This window comes from Nannobrachium achirus (genome assembly GCF_963921795.1).
Source record: "Nannobrachium achirus genome assembly, chromosome: 3".
Lineage (NCBI taxonomy): Eukaryota > Metazoa > Chordata > Actinopteri > Myctophiformes > Myctophidae > Nannobrachium > Nannobrachium achirus.
In genome coordinates this window covers 31,186,252-31,205,706 of record NC_137812.1, presented here as the reverse complement: position 1 = coordinate 31,205,706, position 19,455 = coordinate 31,186,252, and the positions used below count along the sequence as shown (strand labels likewise).

Below are 19,455 nucleotides of genomic sequence, written 5' to 3'. Positions count from 1 at the left end.
GAGAGATGCTATTTGTTTAAAGGAGTAGTTCATCCCCAAAATTACCTTTTTTCTTCTTTGATTACTCACGCCATGGAGACTTGAGTTCAATAATATATTTTTATTTTATTTGTCGCATTACTAAGACAAAAATGTGATAATAGTACACTTCCCTCCATTGATTCCGGATGGGGACCCAATCCGGAATCAATAGGCATGCATTTATTGTAATCAAATTTCTGTTTTAGGAATGAGTCTACATTGGCTCCATGGCATTTTGGGGGTGAACTACTCCTTTAAGAAGTGCCAATAAGAATAAACCATTTGATAATAGAATAATTCAATTCCTGATAGTCTCTGCTATAATTTGTAAATGGCTAAGAAAATATTATTGATGCAGGACAATAATTATTTTTATTGTATTTTATAATAAAAAGAATAAAAGTAATGAACAATAATGGCATATTCAGAAAATATCTGAATAATAAAACTTTTACATTTTATTATTATATTTTTTAAATAACTTAGCAACATTAATTTCCATGTCTAATATGTGTAATCTTTGAGTACAGTTCGAATATTGTAGGTATGTTCAGGTATTATTCATAGCCAGATCCCCCACCCCATTCCTAGCAATGCTGTCATCTTCAGAGAGAGAGAGAGCTGATCACTTAACATTCCAATCAATCAACTCAATCACTGCCAGCTGGTGGGAGAAACCTAGCCTGCAGTTCTTAAAACAATCATAACTCTTGACAGGAATGGGCTAGAGACTTCCTTTTTTTTTCTAAATGCTCAGAAATGTATGCTCTACAAGCCTGGGCCGGATTGAATCACCTCGCGGGCCGTATGTTTGACATCCCTGCTCTATACACTTATACTGTATGTTGGTTTGTTTACTGTTGAAAACAATGTTGCACTTTAAGTTAATCATCTAGGGACCCCCCAAAATAATGTGGGAACCCCACTGGGGGTCCCGACCCACAGGTTGAGAACCACTGCTGTATGGCTGTCAGATCAGTAAACTAACTCACCTTGGAAATCTCCTGAAACAGCTGTTCATCCGTTTGCTCTGCCTCTGTGGTTGTATAAAATATGACTTATTAAAAATTAAGAGCTGTTCCGATACCAGTATTGGAAAAGCTGCCGATACTGCCTAAAATACTATCGTATTGGCGAGTACGCCTATACCGATTTGATACGTCATTATACATCATGATGATATTTAATAATTGTAATATATTTTGATTGAATACAAAATGTTATACATCTCATTTATAAATCCACACCATTACCTCTTTTTTTTTTTTACACTCAATGACACTAAATGATTAATTAAATAACATGAAACATTGTTTGGCACTTCTCTCCAATGCAATGTATAAGGTACAAAAGTGCTATAAAAAATACAATGGAATTTATTTTTCAATCACCACTAAATGAGAAGTAGTCTTAGCCATGACGGTACCTGAATAGTCAACTATGTGCGTGGGAACTCTTTCTGGTGTGACATCTGCTGGAATGGTGATCTCCTCAGCACGATAAGGAACCTGTGACAGATACCCACACCATACAATACAACTGGCTACTAGTAAACAAATTGTCAAAGCCTGATGTATTCTTCATATGACAGAGTTGGACTGGGTAGATACAAAATAACACCCAAATCTAGTGGCTTTCCATGAATAGACTATAATAATATGGTCTGTCCATAGAAATGGGACCCTGAAAAGGTCCAGTGATGGGCCCTCCCCAAATCTGCTTTACTCATATCAATGCGTGTTCTAGAATGTAAATGAATCTTTGCTGTCCTTTTTGTTAATCTTAACTCCACAGCAGTGGATGTATCTGTACAGGTAGTAGCTTGGTCAATCATACCACTTGTGGGAACTCTTCGCTGACCAGGGACATGATGAGAGATGTCTTCCCCACTTTGGCTGTGGAATCATTCGGGGGAAAAAAAGGTTAATCATCCATCATTAAGAATTTACAATTGTTGTATTACAAAATGCATTTCTAGACAATATAGCCTATTTGTAAAAAATGTATTTGAAACATTCCCTCCAAAGTGCCAAATTGTGTGTGTGTGTGTGTGTGCGCGTCACGTGTGTGTATGTCCTTGTTACAAGTCAAATCCATGACAAATTAAACCATTAGAATCAGAATGATAAAGCCATAGCAAGTCGTAGTTAGTTTAGTTATAGTATTATGTTCATCAACAGTGCACACATTCCATCAATTTGTGCACTAATCAGGCCATAAAGATAGGCCTACTTGAGATCAGGGCCTAAATCTCCATACAAAGGTCCCATTGCAATATATACATTGATCAGGAGCACTAATTGTCAGCATTACTCTCGGTGAGCATAACAAAAGTCTATGTTTTGGCTTGAATTATGTGGCACCTCTGGCTACGAAGGGAGTCAATATCTTATCTCTTAAAGCGAGATGTTATTCTTGACTCGGTGGCAGTTCTCTCTCTGTCTAGGAACATATGGGTCAGACAAACTATGGACAATGGGTTGTGTTTGAATATTATATTTGACCTAGATGAATGAGAGGTGATGTGCACACACAGACACACCATTCGCGGTGGACGTCAGCATCACGCGCCCCAGCTGTCATCATCACCACTGAGATGCAGAAGAGAAAATCAGGGGGTGACCTGACAGCCACAAATCAACAACACAAGCAAATGACACAGGCATACTTACGCTCTCCAACTAATAATATCCTCACGTCTTTGCGCATCTTCACCGGCATTGAGTGTGTTTATCAACATTTATGCTCATCTGGATGAATGGCAGAGAGCGCGTCGGCGTGAGCATTCCACGTCAGTGTTCCCGTTCCGTCAACTCACCTCAACGCGCTCGTCAAAAGCAACCTACATAACTATGTGACGTCCGCTTGGTGGACTTCAAAACAAGAGAACAATGAACGGAACTCAGGAAATTGAATGTTTTAATCAAAATAGATCGTAGTTGTTTGTTTGGGACAGTGCAAAACGTAATGTAGGCTATTTTTGTTCACATGTTATTTATATTGCCAGGAAAAAATGTCATTATAACAAATAAGCTCTTATTGTGATGTCCACTGACCGGAAAGCGAATGCTTCCTAAAGACGAACTTGACGAGCGAAATTGACGGAGAGTCCCACGCCTGACTGACTATTGCATTTTGGTCCAACGAGGCACAGGCACAGCAGCACTGTATGTTGCACCTGTGCTGCAGAACAGTCGATCAGCTCCGCAGAACGAGTTATTTGGGCGTTTGTACGATGTTGTGTGCATTAACACACAGCTGTTTTCTATCTCTATCTGCTATATTCTACTGGGCTGATCCTGCACATCCTTTCTAGCTTGGGCTGGCCCGTTAGCTTTACCATTAAACGCGGAGAGACATGCGCGCTTCTGATGTCAATTGCTTTTCATTTAGTGTGCACTTAAATTTAGTATTTTACTACTGCAGATGTTCAAGAGTTTGTAAGTCTACATGAACGCAACACCCCCGTTCGGTTCCCAGTCGGCATCAGCTGGAATGATGCCTGTGGCTGTGCCTCAGTGCCTGATGAATCTGGTGATCACATAACAGCCAGAGCCACCGCATACTACAAAATGTAAAACGAGTCGCCCTCTGGTGGTATGTGCTGGAATGAGCTGGTTGCTTTGGCAATGTAAAGTGTGTTTTCTCATTCCAATAAAGCTCATTTTAATTTAATTTAATTGATTGAATTTAGTGGAATATATCCAAAATCCAAATAGTAGCCAAAAGTAAATTATTTATTTATTCGTTTACACGCCAAGGATGTCAATTTTAGCTTGTTTGGTTTCTGAGTGGTGCTCCTGGAAAGAGCTAAGCGCCAACATCTGGCTTTGACTCGCAGCGTGGCCTACACCTGGCCTTCACACTAGGTGCGATTTTCCATGAATAATGAAGGAATCCATTTTGGGCAGATCTACAAGCTCACTACGCATCATGATGCCAAGTGCCAACCATTGTGTGACGTATAATATAGGGCTAAAGTGGTTAATAGATTAATAAAATATTACTTGTGTAAAAAAAAATGATATTCAATAAATCTGAAAAGTATACATTTGTCCCTTTAGTGCAGCTCCAAAAGTCCAGAGGCCAACAGGAGGAGCCAGGCAGACCAGGGGCGTCACAAGGGGGGGAAAGTGGGACTGAGTTACTAGGGCCCAAGGTGGAGGGGCCTGAAATTATTTTATCCCTGGAACTAAATATTTTGAGATGGGAGTCCGTGGCCAAATACATATCATTTTGGGGGTCCTTCACATGAAAATGTTTGAGGTTTGAGCACCACTGACCTAGAAACATAGGTTTTTCAAAAAACTTAGAAGGATTTGAAATATTTTTGAAAAATGCACAAATTTTCACTTTTTCTCAAAAATAGCAGATCTACAAGCTCGCAGCGCGACAGTCAGTGCCGCGTTGTGAGCTTGTATATCTGCTATTTTTCAATAGTTAAAGTACCCAGGGTCCAGAATTTGGTGTGAAACCCCTGACTGTGAGTTATCAAACTAGGAGAGGATTATCCAGCACAGACACTCCAGCTGCTACGCCTCCATCAGCATGTTCAATACTCTTTGTCCTCAGCAGATGACCCACACATTCATTCATTACCATGTCTTTGCCCTGCCTAACATAAGCTCCAAACATGCCCAGTTCACTGACACAGCTGCTGAGCTTGAGAGGTGAGCCTGGCCTCAGTAGGTAGTTGTGCACGGGACTCGGTCGGATCCTGTCCATGAGAATGTAGGCCGTCCTCCCGTTGCTCTCCTTCACTCGCTCCAGTACCCGGCAGATGTCTGATCCATAGATGTTGTTACCGCCTCCTTCCCTCTGGGGCTTCAGGACATACTGGTCAGGTTGAGATAGAGCCATTGCCACCGTTTGGTCTCCCTCAGGGCCCATATCAAGTGTGTAGAGGCCAGTGAAGGTGGCTCTGATCTGCTCCACCACCTGGGGCTGCTGAGGGAAAAACCTCTCCAGAGCTCCGTGTCTGGCCAGCTCCTGCTGGACTTTCTTGGTTCCAGCAAGGTGGGTTGAGATGTCTGGACACTTTACAGCCACAGAGCGCTCCATCAACAGACGAGCTTCCCAACTCTGTTCAGAGGTGTAGTCCTGAGGCATGTAGCCATTCCTGAAATACACTACCGCAACCTCCTGTCCATCTACAAATAGTCTCTTGTCCTGGTCAAGGGATGCTGTCATACATACATTTTCAAAACGTCTTCTAATTGTGGGAATATTTCTCTTCCACAGCTCATTCTCAATGTACCGATGATCAAATATGTTTCTTTGAGCCTCTTCTACCAAGAACATGACAACCGCTCTCTCTGATCCATAGAGCTCCCAGGCTTTCTCCATCCCCCTGGCCAGACCTGCTGCTGGGTTGTTGTCTAAAACACGTTGGCTCTCCTCTCGCCGACCAGCCACTCTAAGAATATGCCGATGGACATCTGGTGTCCGTGAGGAGAGACCCCCGAAACTTGCAGCAATTGTGTTTATCTCAATTTGCTTCAGAGATGAAATCCTACCCTCTTTCTGGTCCAACATGTAGTCAGACCGATTCAGACCCAACACAATAGACTGAGATCTTCCTTCTTTCTGAATCTGTTGATAGATACTGAACAGCCTTCCAGTAAAATCATCGACTGCAATGGTGCTGGCAAGAGCCTCTTCCAGGAACCCAGAGTCCTGGCTGATTTTGTCCACCAGCAAATTGAAGTGTGTCTGCACTGCCAGAGCCTGCAAAAACACAGCTTTGGACACAGGGGAAGGGAAGAGTGTGAAAGGAGCATAAGTCACCATCTCTGAAGAGTTGGGGCTCTCTTTGGTACGCATTAAGACTCCATGTATTAGAGCTGCATCTTTTGCCACTGGCTCCAAGTCATTGACCAGTTTAGTATTCATCAACATGTCCTCTGGTATTCCTATGGCAGCCATTGTTATTCACCTGTCCTTGTAATGCTACACAGACGTTTCAATACTGGAGGTTGAAGGTGTTGAAAGTGTATGAATGCACTATTTTGAATGATATCTGAGGAAAAAAAAAGAGATCACACATTTTCTGATTACTTCTTTTTCGATGTGCACACTATAACGTTTTATTTAGGTATCTAAAGAGCACAGAGTTGCTGGGCAGAAAGGGCTTTCAACACAAGAATGACACAAGCTATAACTATAGGGAGAAACAAAAAGATTATAAAAAATGATATTGATACTAATATTTAGTATAACCTTAAATAGTTTTACCACATGTAATTCATTGAAAGGTCTATCTATGACATTGTGTATGATGTATAGGCTATATGACTCCATATTTGGGCAAAGTTTCAGCCTGTTTCCTTTGACTTCCATACTGTATAAATAGCTTGAGGAACCGAATAGAACATAACTTCTCCAATGGTGAGAATGTTCCTATATTAAAATCAGCTAATGGGAAGGGCATCATCACTGATTCAGGCATAACTATATAAGGAGTTCCCAATGCAGCTACGCCCAAATACGGAGTGTGTTGTCATTGTCTTCATGGCATCAGGTCAAACAAATCACAAATCGGCCTGAACTCTAGATGTGAGGGCTGCGAACATGTGGCAACAATTAGCTCTTCTAATTGTGGGTACAGTACATGTCTTGTTAGATAATTGGAGTCTATGACATACATTAAGTTGACTACTACAATGAAATGATTCCAACTGTCTTATATTAAAGCACACATTATTCAGGTCAGGTGATAGAATTGTTTGTCCAACAGTAAATTAACTTTGTTCAGATAATAATAACATAATTATGATCTCTCAATAGCTCCACCTTTTCTCAGTACAAAAAGCTCACTGGGGTCAGGATTTGAGCAGTTCTTTGTTTTAGGCTATCCAGATTTGGCCTCAAATACCTTAAATGTTGTTGCACATCATGGATTTTATAAATATTTGTTTTATTATGTATTTGACCAAACCGTGATAGAATTGTCAATGCATGATTCTTGCCTGCCCGTGCATAGTTGTGTCCTCCCCTATATACTGTATGTGAGGTTAAGTATTGTGTCAATCCCTGAAGCCCTTATCTGGTCGAAACTTGGTTTTTCATTAAAATACAGTTTGCATCGTGGCTATGAGCAGTGTGGCCTCTTTCTTCATTTAATGCAACCTTTTTGCTTGTTGGTTTGACATTATTTAACGTTTATCTGTATGGGGTCCCCAGCACAAAATATTTTCAGATGAGGGTCTGTGGCCAAATACATTAATTTGGAGATCCTTGACATGAAACACGTGCTTTGCCTGTCTGTCTGTGTTTGCTGTACAAGCCTCTTACAGCAAGTATACAGTTACAGTATTATGGCTGTACCTGTTTTCTATTAGAACAAAAATTTAATTTTGGAAACGTACATGATTACAGAGAGTGATGCAGTGAGCTTACTATTATTAATCATGTTGGGATATGTTAAATAAATATAATTCACTATGACACTAAGCTAATTTGTTGTTTTATATTTTATGAAAGAAAAACCTATATACATATTACAATACATGAACAGAACACAACTGATTAGTGATTTACATGACATTTACATTTCATTACAATGAAAGAAATAATAATGAGAACTGAGAATGAGATTGAAATTTTAACGAGGTCTCTATAGATGGCATTGTCAGTTAGGTGACAGGGCAATAACTTGCCTTTTTCCTCTGGTTGGCACTTTAAAGTCTAGTTTAGGCCGGAACCAGCTACCACATTCCCTGTGAGCCAGACTGTGGTGGACATCTAGCATCTACCTTGTGTTCCCACTAGGAAAGGTAAGCTTTCAACATCTTAAACCCGTCTGTTTTGGTGAGTAGCGAAAGTGTATTTCTTATTTTTTTAAAGACTGAGCAGAGGATGAGCAGTCTGGACTACCACGGCTGTGGGCGTAAGGAATCATCGGTGACATAGCATTAAGGAGAACTCCTTCTAAAGCTATGGACCAGAGCGGGCGGACATCAGATGCACAGGTCATACAGAAGACCGATGGCATTAAAGGAGTAGTTCACCCCCAAAATTACTTATTTACTATTGATTACTCATGCCATGGAGACTTGAGTTCAAAAATATGTTTTGGTTTTGTCGCATTCCTACAAGACAATAAACGTACCCCCATTGATTCCGGATGGGGACGCAAATGCATTTGGGTCCCCATCCGGAATCAATGGGGGTAAATTTACTTTTTTTGTCTTAGGAATGTGACAAAGAAACGGAGTAATCAATAGTAAACAAGTCATGTTGGGGGTGAACTACTCCTTTAAGTGTCCAAAAGAGTTGCCTTCAGCCTGACGATAGCTGCAGGTTCTGATCTCCAGGAGAACCATACCGGGAACATGTCTCCATTCAGACATATCTCCGACAATACCAGTGCTTCCATGTTTGTCATACTTGTCTTACTGAATAGGTGCGAGGCCTACCTACGTTTTTTCTTATATTACTATTTATATGCATTCGCTGTATTCGTGTTGATATTACCTGGCTTGTATTGATGTTGATGTAATGCCTTGCTTATTGCAAGTCGCTCTGGATTAAGTGTGTCTGCTAAATGCCTAAATTGTCATACAGCACTTTGGGCAGGACAACAGAGCCACCAAACAGCAGCAGTACACGAGGCACCTAGCCTGGGATAAGTAGCATTTTTGGGTTTCTAATCCGGTCGGTAGTGGAAACAACCTACGTCATGCTGTAGTCATCAGAAGGACTACAAAAATACGGAATGACAAACCGGAAACAGTTTTAACCCAAAATAATTCCCTGTGCTCAAGGGCATAATTTTAGGTCCTACCCAATAAAACCCTTGATGTGGCGTAGTTTTGCTTATTTTTGGAAGAGTTTGTTTGGTATATCCATCTTTTAGTATAACTCGTAGAGACTGGCAAGACTACACTACGCGAGCATTTAAAAGGGGATTGGGGAAACAAACAGGGGGGACCAAAATAAAGCGACGGCGCTTCTTCTGCCTGTTGCCGGTTTAGGCCACGCCTAGACTGTATTACACAGCCCGTTGTAAACAAATAACAGGCTACCAGGAAAGTCTGGTGACGTGAGGTTACGAGGCACCAGGCTGAGGGAAAACAGCTGTCCAGCTCCTGCAGTCTCCGCTCACTCTTCCTCCAGGCAGCCCATGTCTGCTGAGTCGTGCTGACTGCACTGCTCTCCAGCTTGCCATCTCCTTGTTCTATAGGGTAGAGAGAAAACACATTTCGAGTCAGATAAACACAGAGGATGTTGCAACAGTTAACTTGTTTGGGGGTCATTTTAACGTCTACAAAATCTTACAAAAGTTGCTTGATTCAATATTTAGATATTTTATATTATTTTTGTTATCAGACAAGCCCCCTTCCTATAACAGTATAACCCATAACTTCATCCTCATCATCATCTTTATTTAAACTTTGAGTACAATTGAGGGGCAGGCCTCATCATTTTCAATGTAACCGAAATACAACACAATAATCAACAGGAATAAACATTTATATAAAGAATTAACCAGAAGACAGAATACTCAGAAAACAAAAAAATATACAAGGAACTAAAACGGATATTAACAAAAATGTATTAAAGCAGTTTACAATCTAGAACAATAGTGTTGGAAACCACTGCCCCCTGAATTGACCCACTCAATTTTAACCATGTTGAATTAATTGAAAACACACATCCTTGGTTCTGGTGACTGATATAGTCCTTCTAATGTGTGAGGGGCCGTGTTTTTTCAATTACTTTTCATTTTCGAGTCCGGGCCTGGCCTGCATGAAGTGGTCAATGGCATGACTCAGTTGGCCAGTATGAAGTGAGAGGGACTCTGGAAGTCCAAGGAATCGATCAGTCTGTTCACATTCTCAATCTCACCCCCCGTCTGTCCTGCTACAGTTATTATCAATATCAATACCATTATGGATGTTGACAGCAACAGCGGAGAAGGAGGATTCATATTAGCCATTCATAAATGAAATGCAAAATGCACCCAAGTGGAATAGTGCACAGTCTATATGCAAAGGAGACAACTGGGCAATTTCAATCTGGCCAAATGCGATGTTTTGGTCATAAACTAGTTGAATCTGTAGTGTAGGGACAGCAGACGTCGACACAGGACAGATAGAAGGTCCACCATCCCTTTGATATGCAATGCAACACTAGACCACTGATCCCATTGATACACATGTTTTCTCTGGTACCCCAATCAACAATGTGTTTATTTATCATAGAGACAGAGCACGCAAATGGACCCTTATGGATCCAGCGGTTTACCACACACCTGTGCAAGGAACATCACCACATCTGCCAGGACTTTGTTGGGCTTGTCTGGCAGTAACTTGAAGATTTGAACATTGGACTGGTAATGTCGTAGAAACTGAATTGAAGAGATCTAGTAAGACACAGATTTGGACAAACCTATGATACATTGACAATACTTGTACAAATATCACTTCAGATTGAAGTCACTTACATCTTTTTAAATCATGACCCAAAAAACGTATGTTTGCTTGGGACCCAAACAGTTGCCAAACTAGTGAAAACAGCAGATCTACAAGCTCACGTGTCACTTAGTGCCGTGTTGGGAGCTTGTAGATCTTCACTAGTGTTTTCTAATTCATGGTATTTCTTTGTGTTTGTTAGTTAATGAAAGCCCAACAGGCTCTTCCACAGCTGTAGATCTCTCTTAATACGGTTCTTCTGCTGGGGCCTGGGGTAAATTGTTTGGCAGTTTGTTGTCGTTTTGTCGGCCAAGCATGGATTTAAGAATACATGACATATATTTGTTTTGGTGTGCTCTGCCTGCTACAAGTACAGAAAGTGCACAGGGACAACAAAACAATGACAATTTGGTTGCGGGAGTAACAACATTGATGTAAAAGAAATCCATCAATGACATGTTGTCATGAAAATATGAATTATTACTAGTGTCACATCACATCAAACAGCGATTTGTATACATTCACCTTTTGGCACCAGCCAGGCCAAACTGACAAGTTGTTTAGGTTTACATGCATTGGGAAATATTCTGCAGTTTTCAAAATAAAACTGACATTTTGGCTTTTAATATCTTTTGTTTGTGTTTTAGATTTAAAGAGTAGTGTAAAAGTAACTATACGTACATTTAATTACAATTTTGAGGTAGTATTTGTACTTTGCATTAATTATATCTAATTAATACTTTTGCTAGACTCCAGTCTCCAGTATAGCCTACATCTCAGAGGCAAATATTGTACTTTTACTCCTGTACAATTATTTGAAAACTTTAGTTAATGGTTACTTTTGATTATTATTACAAAACATACATTACCCACTTCAGCCTTACCGTAGGCGTAAATACATTTTGGCCATTTGAAAATAGCAGATCTACAAGCTCACAGCTTTTCTGCACCGCTGCCCATCGTAGATGCTAATGCTAGCGTTAGCAACAACTAGCACAACAAAACGTTCCTCACTCGCTCCGCAAATTCGCTGGGGTTTATAAATCTGTGAGATCCAAAGTTTTTTGACTGGGATCTTTACATCAATAACTTACTTACTGGACGATACACTTGAGCTCCCAGTTTGTAGCAGCAGCTTCAGTTTTAATGCGAACTTCAGCTCAGCGAGGTTGAATGAACAGCCAATGTCAGCCATGAGCAGTCGATCGATGATTGATCACAACACATCGGTGCAGTACTCTTAATCAAACACGAGTACAATATATTATGATATATCATCAGTATCACATAAATCAAGGTGTTTCATGTTGTTTTAGATCAATTAATCTAATATTAATCTTAATATTTACTTAAAATAATACAATAATAATAATAATTGCAATTAAAAAATAAACACACGAAATCGTGTGAATTGCAACTTAGCAGCAATGCCATGCGTAACGTTACAACGTGACGTCACCACCACTAGTCAGCATTTGAACTTGGAAGTTGGAACCGAGTTGTTTACGCGACGCTGACCAATCAGCGACCAGAGCGGCACCGCGCGCGAGCCGGCAGGTGTATTTAAACGGCTCCGCAGCGGCGGTAACGTTCAGAATGCTTAGCCGTTCTCCCAACCAGACGCGTTTTTGGACCCTCTCTGCTTAACAGCGACCCCAACTGCTTTCACAGCTCCACTTCACCAACGGACCAGCGCTAATCATCACCAACTACCAGAGTTGAACTATCTTCTTGTTCCAGAACTTCCAGAACCTTTGTGCAGCAGCAGTTTGAATACCGACCACTCGTTTCCGTCGTCATGGGTCAACTTGGCAGCAAAGCCCGTCGGCCAACTGACAGCCACAGGAAGACCACCACCACCGCTCCATCACGCCTGGTGCCATTTGTTCAGGTCCAACCATGGGTCCAACTGCCAACATCTACGTGGATTGTTCAGCCAACAACTGCAACAAAGAACCCCACGCCCGAAGTGTGTGCGTATCTGCAGTTGTTAAACTGCAAAGACACTTTTAACATGCTATATTTAGCTAAAGAACTGCACGTTCAGACACACGCACCATCATCAGCAGCATCGTCGACGTGGTCACTCGATGTCGAGTATCTTATATGAATGACTGTTCTCCTCCTCCTTGGTCCTTCGTTGTGGGTCTTCAGGAAGTTCAGGTGAGAGAGGCCGATTCTGGAGCAGTTTGGACACTACAGAGGAATGCAGTGGTGGTGGGTTTGGGTTAATCCGTTGGACCTGCTTGGTCTCTCCCACTCACACACACACACACACACACACACACAGTGGTGCAGTGGTGATTCAATGTTTGGGGGGTCGCGAACGCCGCTCAACACCTACTATACATGTCTATTGATATGCATATAGGCTCGTTTCTTTGTTAAAACAGTTGTTGAGTTGTGAACTTGGGGGGGTGCGAGACCCCAGTCCAGAAAAGATATGGGTCGTCGGGGGCGCGCGACCCAAGACCACGGCAACACTGCACACACACACACACACACACACACACACACACACACACACACACACACACACACACACACACACACACACACACACACACACACACACACGCACAGTACACAATTGTAAATAGCCTAGTTAAACCTTTTTGTATTGTCCATTATTACTGTTTTATTGTATTATTGTTGTTGTATGTCTGAACACACACACACACACACACACACACACGCACACACACACACACACACACACACACACACACACACACACACACACACACACACAACATAGTACACAATTGTAAATAGCCTAGTTAAACCATTTTGTATAGTCCATTATTACTATTGTATTACTGTATTATTGTTGTTGTATGTCTGAACATACTGTATAGTCTATCATCAAATTGTATTTACTATTTTATTTTATTATTATTGTTTGTTTTGTAAGATGGTTATTGTGTTGTAAATAAATATATCCTGTGTAGATAATATCCTGTCGGTCGTTGTCCTGTGTCTGATTTTTATATAAAAACTTAATTAGTCTATCAACAAATTGTTCAATTTGTTCAGTTCTCATTGTTTCACAGAATAATGTAAAAATAGCAGCTTGGGTGTTCAGTTTGACATTTTTATCTTATTTTGGTTCTCGTACAGTATATATTTGACACATTTGGAGTTTTGGAACCTAAAAACAAATTTAGCAAATAGCCTGAGAGTATCACAACTAAGAAATGTCCTTCAGGTCCCAGTGGAAATTGAAGCTGTTTGCGAGTCTGAACTTTGCTTTCATTAACCTTTAACCTTTGGCTTACAATAACTTAACTTTATGAATCGTTTAGTAGTCCTTGTCATTTCAAACTTTGGCAGTGCAAACTAAAGCTAGTGTCAAAACTGATTTCTGTCTGGTGGAATAATGTTAGGAGATATGCAAAAATATAGAGACATGATCTAGACTACTCATGATTATGACTATTCATGATTATGATTGTCTTCAAGAAAGCACTTTCATTGTCATCATAAAATTACATTTCAAGAACGGCAATTGTATACAAATATTAAGCTTTGAACTAACATAACATATACAGTAACACTGATTTATTGTAGTTTTGTAGTAAATGATGCAGGTGGTAAATGACTAAACATGGGGTTGGGGATAAAAACTTTTAATATTTAATAATTTAATGTTTAAATTTAGGAAGGGTTTTGGTGTGCTGAGTTCACCAAGTCAGCAACCAATGCTTGCATTCAAGAATTGCAACATGCATTTCCCACCAAGATAACTTTGGTTCTAGCACCAGTTCCATTCTGGATTCTTGGAACCTTTGTGCTTTCTAGTGAAACAGCCCACATTTCCACCAGGTTTAAGCAGAAGCACTGTAAGGATGTGTCATCAACAGTGAATATGAACTAACTTAGCTTACAAAATGACACTTTCAGGTAAGAATGACAAACCACACTTCTTTTAACAAAGGAACCTGCATTAAAATTTGAAAGGTGAAACATTACGCAGATATTTCCTTAGATATCCTTATGGTGTGTTAAACCATATAATGTACAGCGATTGATACTGACCATCATATACTTTACAGGTATGACACTATACACAGTCAAATCCTCAGTTTTAATTATCCATTTGTAACAGTGTATGAAAGGCTACATTTGTAGAGTTAAATTACTACCAAGGCCTTTACTTGTAGTCAGTTTAAAGCAGTGGTCTTCTCATACATCAGGGGTCAGCAACCTTTTTGACATGAAGTGCCATGTTTAAATTTTCTTGATAGTCAGTGTGTCATATCAATCAATTGATTTTGACAGGCTATAAATAACATTTTTTGTTCTTTAGAAATATACTCTTTTACATTAGGATTAGGATGTAGGCGTAATGATCATTAGACTCAAGCAATAACCCACTTATCTCCCTGACTCTCTCCCCAGTCAAAGTTATCAGTTTGAATGAATGTAGAATTATATGCAGGATGTAAATTGCATATAGATATGAGTGCACTCTCACACCAGTGTGCCAGTGATCACCCACCCCTGTGCCCACCCGTGCCTAAGGTTACCTACCCCTGTCATACATTTTCATGTGAAGGACCCCCTGGGGAATGTCTAAACGACCGAAACGTTGCTTAAAACTTCTCTTGAGCGTGATCCTTCTAGATTCATCTCACCTAAAGTCAAGGACCCCCAAATGGTATTAGGTCACAGAGCCTGATTTGAAAAGATGTTCTTGACTGTTCTTCATTTTTATGGGAGGTACGTGATGCCATCATGTTCTTGAATGCTACAAGACAGTAAATAATCTGATCAACAACGGCCAATTTGTCCCCTAGTATAAATTTGTTTGAGGGGGCGGAGATGAGAAGACATTATATAGTCATACACATATACAGCACATAAACACAATTTACCAAAGGGCTTCATGTACAGGTTAAGAGCATTCACTGTTCTGGGGACATTCTTTTGTATCTGTTAGACTTTAGTTTGGATGTCGTTGGCCAGACATCATCAAGTCACATTCCTGTCTGAGCAGGTGGCCAGGGCACTTCAGAATGATATTGATGCCTACTTTCACTAGAAAGTAAAATCCACAGTGTCATTTTAACACTGTGGAGCCGTTTACATTACATCTGTATGATTATTATGATGATTATTAATGATGATTATTATAATTATCATATTGTTTTAAAAAACTAATGCTTGTCAGATCTACAACCTCAAGCTTATACTACTCTATGTTGACTGTTTTTGTCATACGACAAGGTATAAAACAGTAATTAAGTGGCTAATGGATTAAAAAAGTAAAAACTTGAGTATGTTTTGCACTACAATGCATCATTACGTCTGGGGAAAGATAACGAATTGTGTGCTTTGAGTCCATACAGCCAGAACGCCGGCCTCACTGGCTGTGAAAACCCTCCCTGCACACACTCCACACAGTACAACAAAGTCTGGTCCTCCGCCAAGCTGTAGAAAGACAGCCGTCCTCCTGTAACGTCCACAGCCACTCTCACCAAACAGGGCATCTCGTGTTTCAGCGGCTCTTCATGGCCACCATGCCAGCAGCTCAGACTCTCCTTGCTCCCTTCCAGGCACCAGGAGCAAGGAGTGCGTCCCAGATGGTCGTCCCATCCGATGGTGTCGTACGCCACGCCGACGGCCCAGCCCACGCTCCCTGTGGTGTCCACGTCCCAGTAATGGAGCCCCTCGCTCAGCTGCTGCTCGGCCAGCCATTGGCTGATTCTGAAGCGGTCGCTGTGACGTCCTGCAGAGGACTATTGTACAATAGAGATAAAGTTAATTATAAGATCAGCATGCCATATTAAAATATATGTCATGAATACATTGTTGGTGTATGTACATAAGAAAAATTATGCAACAGGTAGTGATTGGTTGAAATAGTTTTCTATCGTGCGAATAATGAGCATTTGCACACAGGTCTCATCAAACAAAGAAATTAGCTGTGCTGGTCGCAAAAGAGCTGAAGGACTCCTTCTCCCAACACTTTGCTAGCGGCCACGCTAGGAGTTTTCATGTGAAGTTCAGGGACATAGTAGCTAAACGTGGCATTAAAGAATTACACATTTCTACCAAATATCTTAATTACAATGAAATATGAAATGAAGTGTGTAGTATTGAGTATTGGCACTTCTGCCAATAATCATAATAACCCACAACCCTCTTGTGTAATATTGCTTAATTATGAGCGTTCATTTGACTTGCAGTAGTTACACAGTGGGACAAAGTGCACAGACAACACATCCTCAGAGAATTATAAGCACCTTGGTCACTGTCACTTTGCCTGTTGTCCTGAAGTCAAGACGTCGCTGGCCCAGGGCTGGAGTGAACGTAAGGCAGGTGAACATTGCACCAGGCAATGGTGGGGGGAAGTCTAAAGGCAGTGAATATGAAAGTTCAACAAATTGACAATATTGTTGTAAGTTGTATTTCTCAGTTAAAATAAGTGTGAAATACAGTATACCAATTTTATCCAATCAGGAGAGAGAACTCATACTGGATACAGGATAAACAAGAGAAGGTTTAACACTCTATTTAATAGTTATCATCTAGAGATTAAACTTTTTTTTTCTTTTCCCCAAAACATCACTTTCATTTTTTGTGCATTTCAGTAGTTGATATAGAATTAAAAAAAAAAATGCATGTTAAAGGCAGCAGTGTCTAATGCACACATCTCAGCATTGATATAGTAGTTATTAAACATACACACCAACAATGGAAACCTCAGTCCCTTATGTGTCCATAACTAAATGGTTGCATGGCATGCTAATGTACTGTAAAAGTAGTGCAACACTATAATAATAGGTAAATCAATAAACAAGCTAGTGCTATAGGAGAGACAGACAGTGGTACCCACCCTCTGCTCTGTGGTTGTCCTGTAGTGGTTGGCTGATTGCCAGGTCCTGGGACAGTCTTTCACAGAGGTCTGTGTCCAGTGGATGATTATCACCTCCTGTTGCCCCCTCTGCATTAGCAGCACTGGCAGGAACAGCAAACTGAAACAAGATCATGAATTGAAAGTGAAGGTGACGTTTTATTACAAAGCCAAGTTGAACAAATACATTGCCTATATAATATATATATATATATACACACACACACACACACACACACACACACACACACACACACACACACACACACACACACACACATATATATATATATATAAATATATATATATATATATATATATATATATATATATATATATATATATATATATATATATATATATATACCGTACATACATGTACATATATAATTTGGGGACCCCCCTGGGGGTCCCAACCCACAGGTTGAGAACCACTGATCTATGCTGTATTAGCCTACTTAAGTTGTGTTACACTTTGTGTCAACAAGCCAATCTCTTAATTGAACGATGTGAACAAGGACAACCTACAAATTCTACTACCTGTTCTTTTCTATGAGCATCACTGCCAGTGCCAGGATCAGGTGCCAGCTGGTTTGCTGAAAGTGTGGAGATCTCATCAAATCCTGGCGTCACATTAGACTCCTTAGTGTCCACGATGCTAACATTCTGGACATAAAACCAGTTTGTAATTACATTTTCATGTAGGCAATTTGTTCCGCTGTCGACTAGTAATTTGAATATAGTCTACTGTAAAAGCAGCACTTAGAAAATAGTCAACTGTAGGCTAGCTCGAGCTGACTGACAGCTGTCAATTTCAGTTTCAGTGTCGTTCAACTTACCCCTTCGGTGCTGGAATACAGTGGTATTTCATTGGAGACAAACGATTTGTGCTCCGAAACAGCTTTGACAATGTCGCGTAGTGCAAAACTTATTTTTAATCTCATGCGCTCTGGAATTTCTGTTCTGCAACCGGGGCAGGTTTTAGCCTTTTTCCTGTGTTTACGTATGCAAAGAATACAGTAACTATGTCCACAGGTCAGTGTCGTCGGATCCTTGAAGTTTTCTTGACATATAGGACATTCAATGCATCCATCTAATACCCTGAGAAGTTCTTCGACTATTTCCATCTTAACTGAGCCGGCTTCGGCTTCAAGTTACTCGAAATGAAAGTGAAATTAAGCTCTGCTTTCAGTGCTTTGACCTTTTACATTGTTTACGTCATGTCACTTGTCCTATACTGCCACCTCGTGGGTGTTTGGTGTCACGGCCACCAAACAAGTTTGTGCATGGCACTAGTCATCAGTGCTACTGTGCTGTGCACCACCAACAGTGTAGGTTAGGCTACTTAAACCGAAACTGCAATGTAGAAACACCTTGTTACAAATAAAATTCCGGTAGCCTATTCAAAATGTACTTGAGTAAAAGTACAAGAGTATTGGTATAAAAATGGAATCAAAGTAGTCTACAAAAAGTAAAAGTAGACCTACTTATTATGCAGAATGTCCCATTTCAAGTTTTCAATATACAAATATGGAAAATAGCAGATCTACAAGCCAACAAACAATGTGTCACATCGCGAAGCATTGTGAACTTGTGGATCGGCTTTTGTAATAATAATCCAAATCTACAAAATAACTAGTAACTAAAACTTATAAACTATAATTGAGTAAAAGTAGGCCTATAATAATTGGATCCGAGATGTAGTGGAGTAGAAGTAAAAGTATTGGAATTGGAAATAATCAATCAAGTACAAATACCTCAAAATCTTAACCCTAATTTAGGCCTACTTAAGTAAATATACTTAGTTACTTTACACCACTGACCACCGGCACCAACTCTGTTTTAATCCGACTACTTGACATGTCTCGCTCCTCTCTTTCCCAGTTCCCAGTTCGATCCCGGGCTCCCCCAGAGTTTAGTGTCGAAGTGTCCTTGAGCAAGACTCTGAACCCCTAATTGCTCCTGATGTGAAGGCTGGTGCCTTGTATGGTTTCCTCCACCATCGGTGTATGAATGTGTGTGTGAATGTAATGCACAATGTAAAGCGCTTTGGATAAAAAGCTCTATATAAATGCACCACTAACCATTTTATGTTAATATTTTAATAACATAACTATTTTAATAAAGTCACAGGGCTGACTGCTTTACCCCATAAACAAA

The 19,455-nt window shown here is 40.3% G+C and overlaps 3 protein-coding genes across 5 annotated transcripts in view; all 3 read right to left on the bottom strand.

Annotated features, from left to right (window-relative positions):
* The window catches only part of rhot1b (ras homolog family member T1), a gene marked incomplete at both ends in the record, with an annotated part of 16,955 nt that extends 14,225 nt beyond the window's left edge, over positions 1-2,730 (bottom strand). For 2 of the 3 annotated variants that reach the window (XM_080721513.1, XM_080721514.1), the window contains 4 exons: positions 1,014-1,057; positions 1,448-1,529; positions 1,858-1,916; positions 2,694-2,730. In XM_080721513.1, coding sequence (XP_080577639.1) covers positions 1,014-1,057; positions 1,448-1,529; positions 1,858-1,916; positions 2,694-2,730 — 222 coding nt within the window. Of the gene's footprint in view, positions 1-1,013; positions 1,079-1,447; positions 1,530-1,857; positions 1,917-2,693 lie in introns of all 3 variants that reach the window. The other variant, XM_080721512.1, reaches the window with a different exon arrangement.
* Positions 2,731-4,512: 1,782 nt separating this feature from the next.
* Positions 4,513-5,946, bottom strand: LOC308281382 (glutathione synthetase-like; the record flags this gene model as incomplete). The annotated part of the gene is made up of 1 exon (XM_080721548.1): positions 4,513-5,946. The coding sequence occupies one exon, from the start codon at positions 5,944-5,946 to the stop codon at positions 4,513-4,515; it is 1,434 nt and encodes a 477-aa protein (XP_080577674.1).
* Positions 5,947-14,989: 9,043 nt separating this feature from the next.
* On the bottom strand, positions 14,990-18,459 carry rnf135 (ring finger protein 135). The gene is made up of 5 exons (XM_080721899.1): positions 18,135-18,459; positions 17,836-17,961; positions 17,278-17,416; positions 16,685-16,794; positions 14,990-16,177 (listed from the first exon to the last, which is right to left on the bottom strand). Exons 1-5 carry the CDS (start codon positions 18,420-18,422, stop codon positions 15,728-15,730), a joined length of 1,113 nt encoding a protein of 370 aa, XP_080578025.1. The 5' UTR covers positions 18,423-18,459; the 3' UTR covers positions 14,990-15,727.
* Between the last annotated feature and the right edge of the window lie 996 nt (positions 18,460-19,455).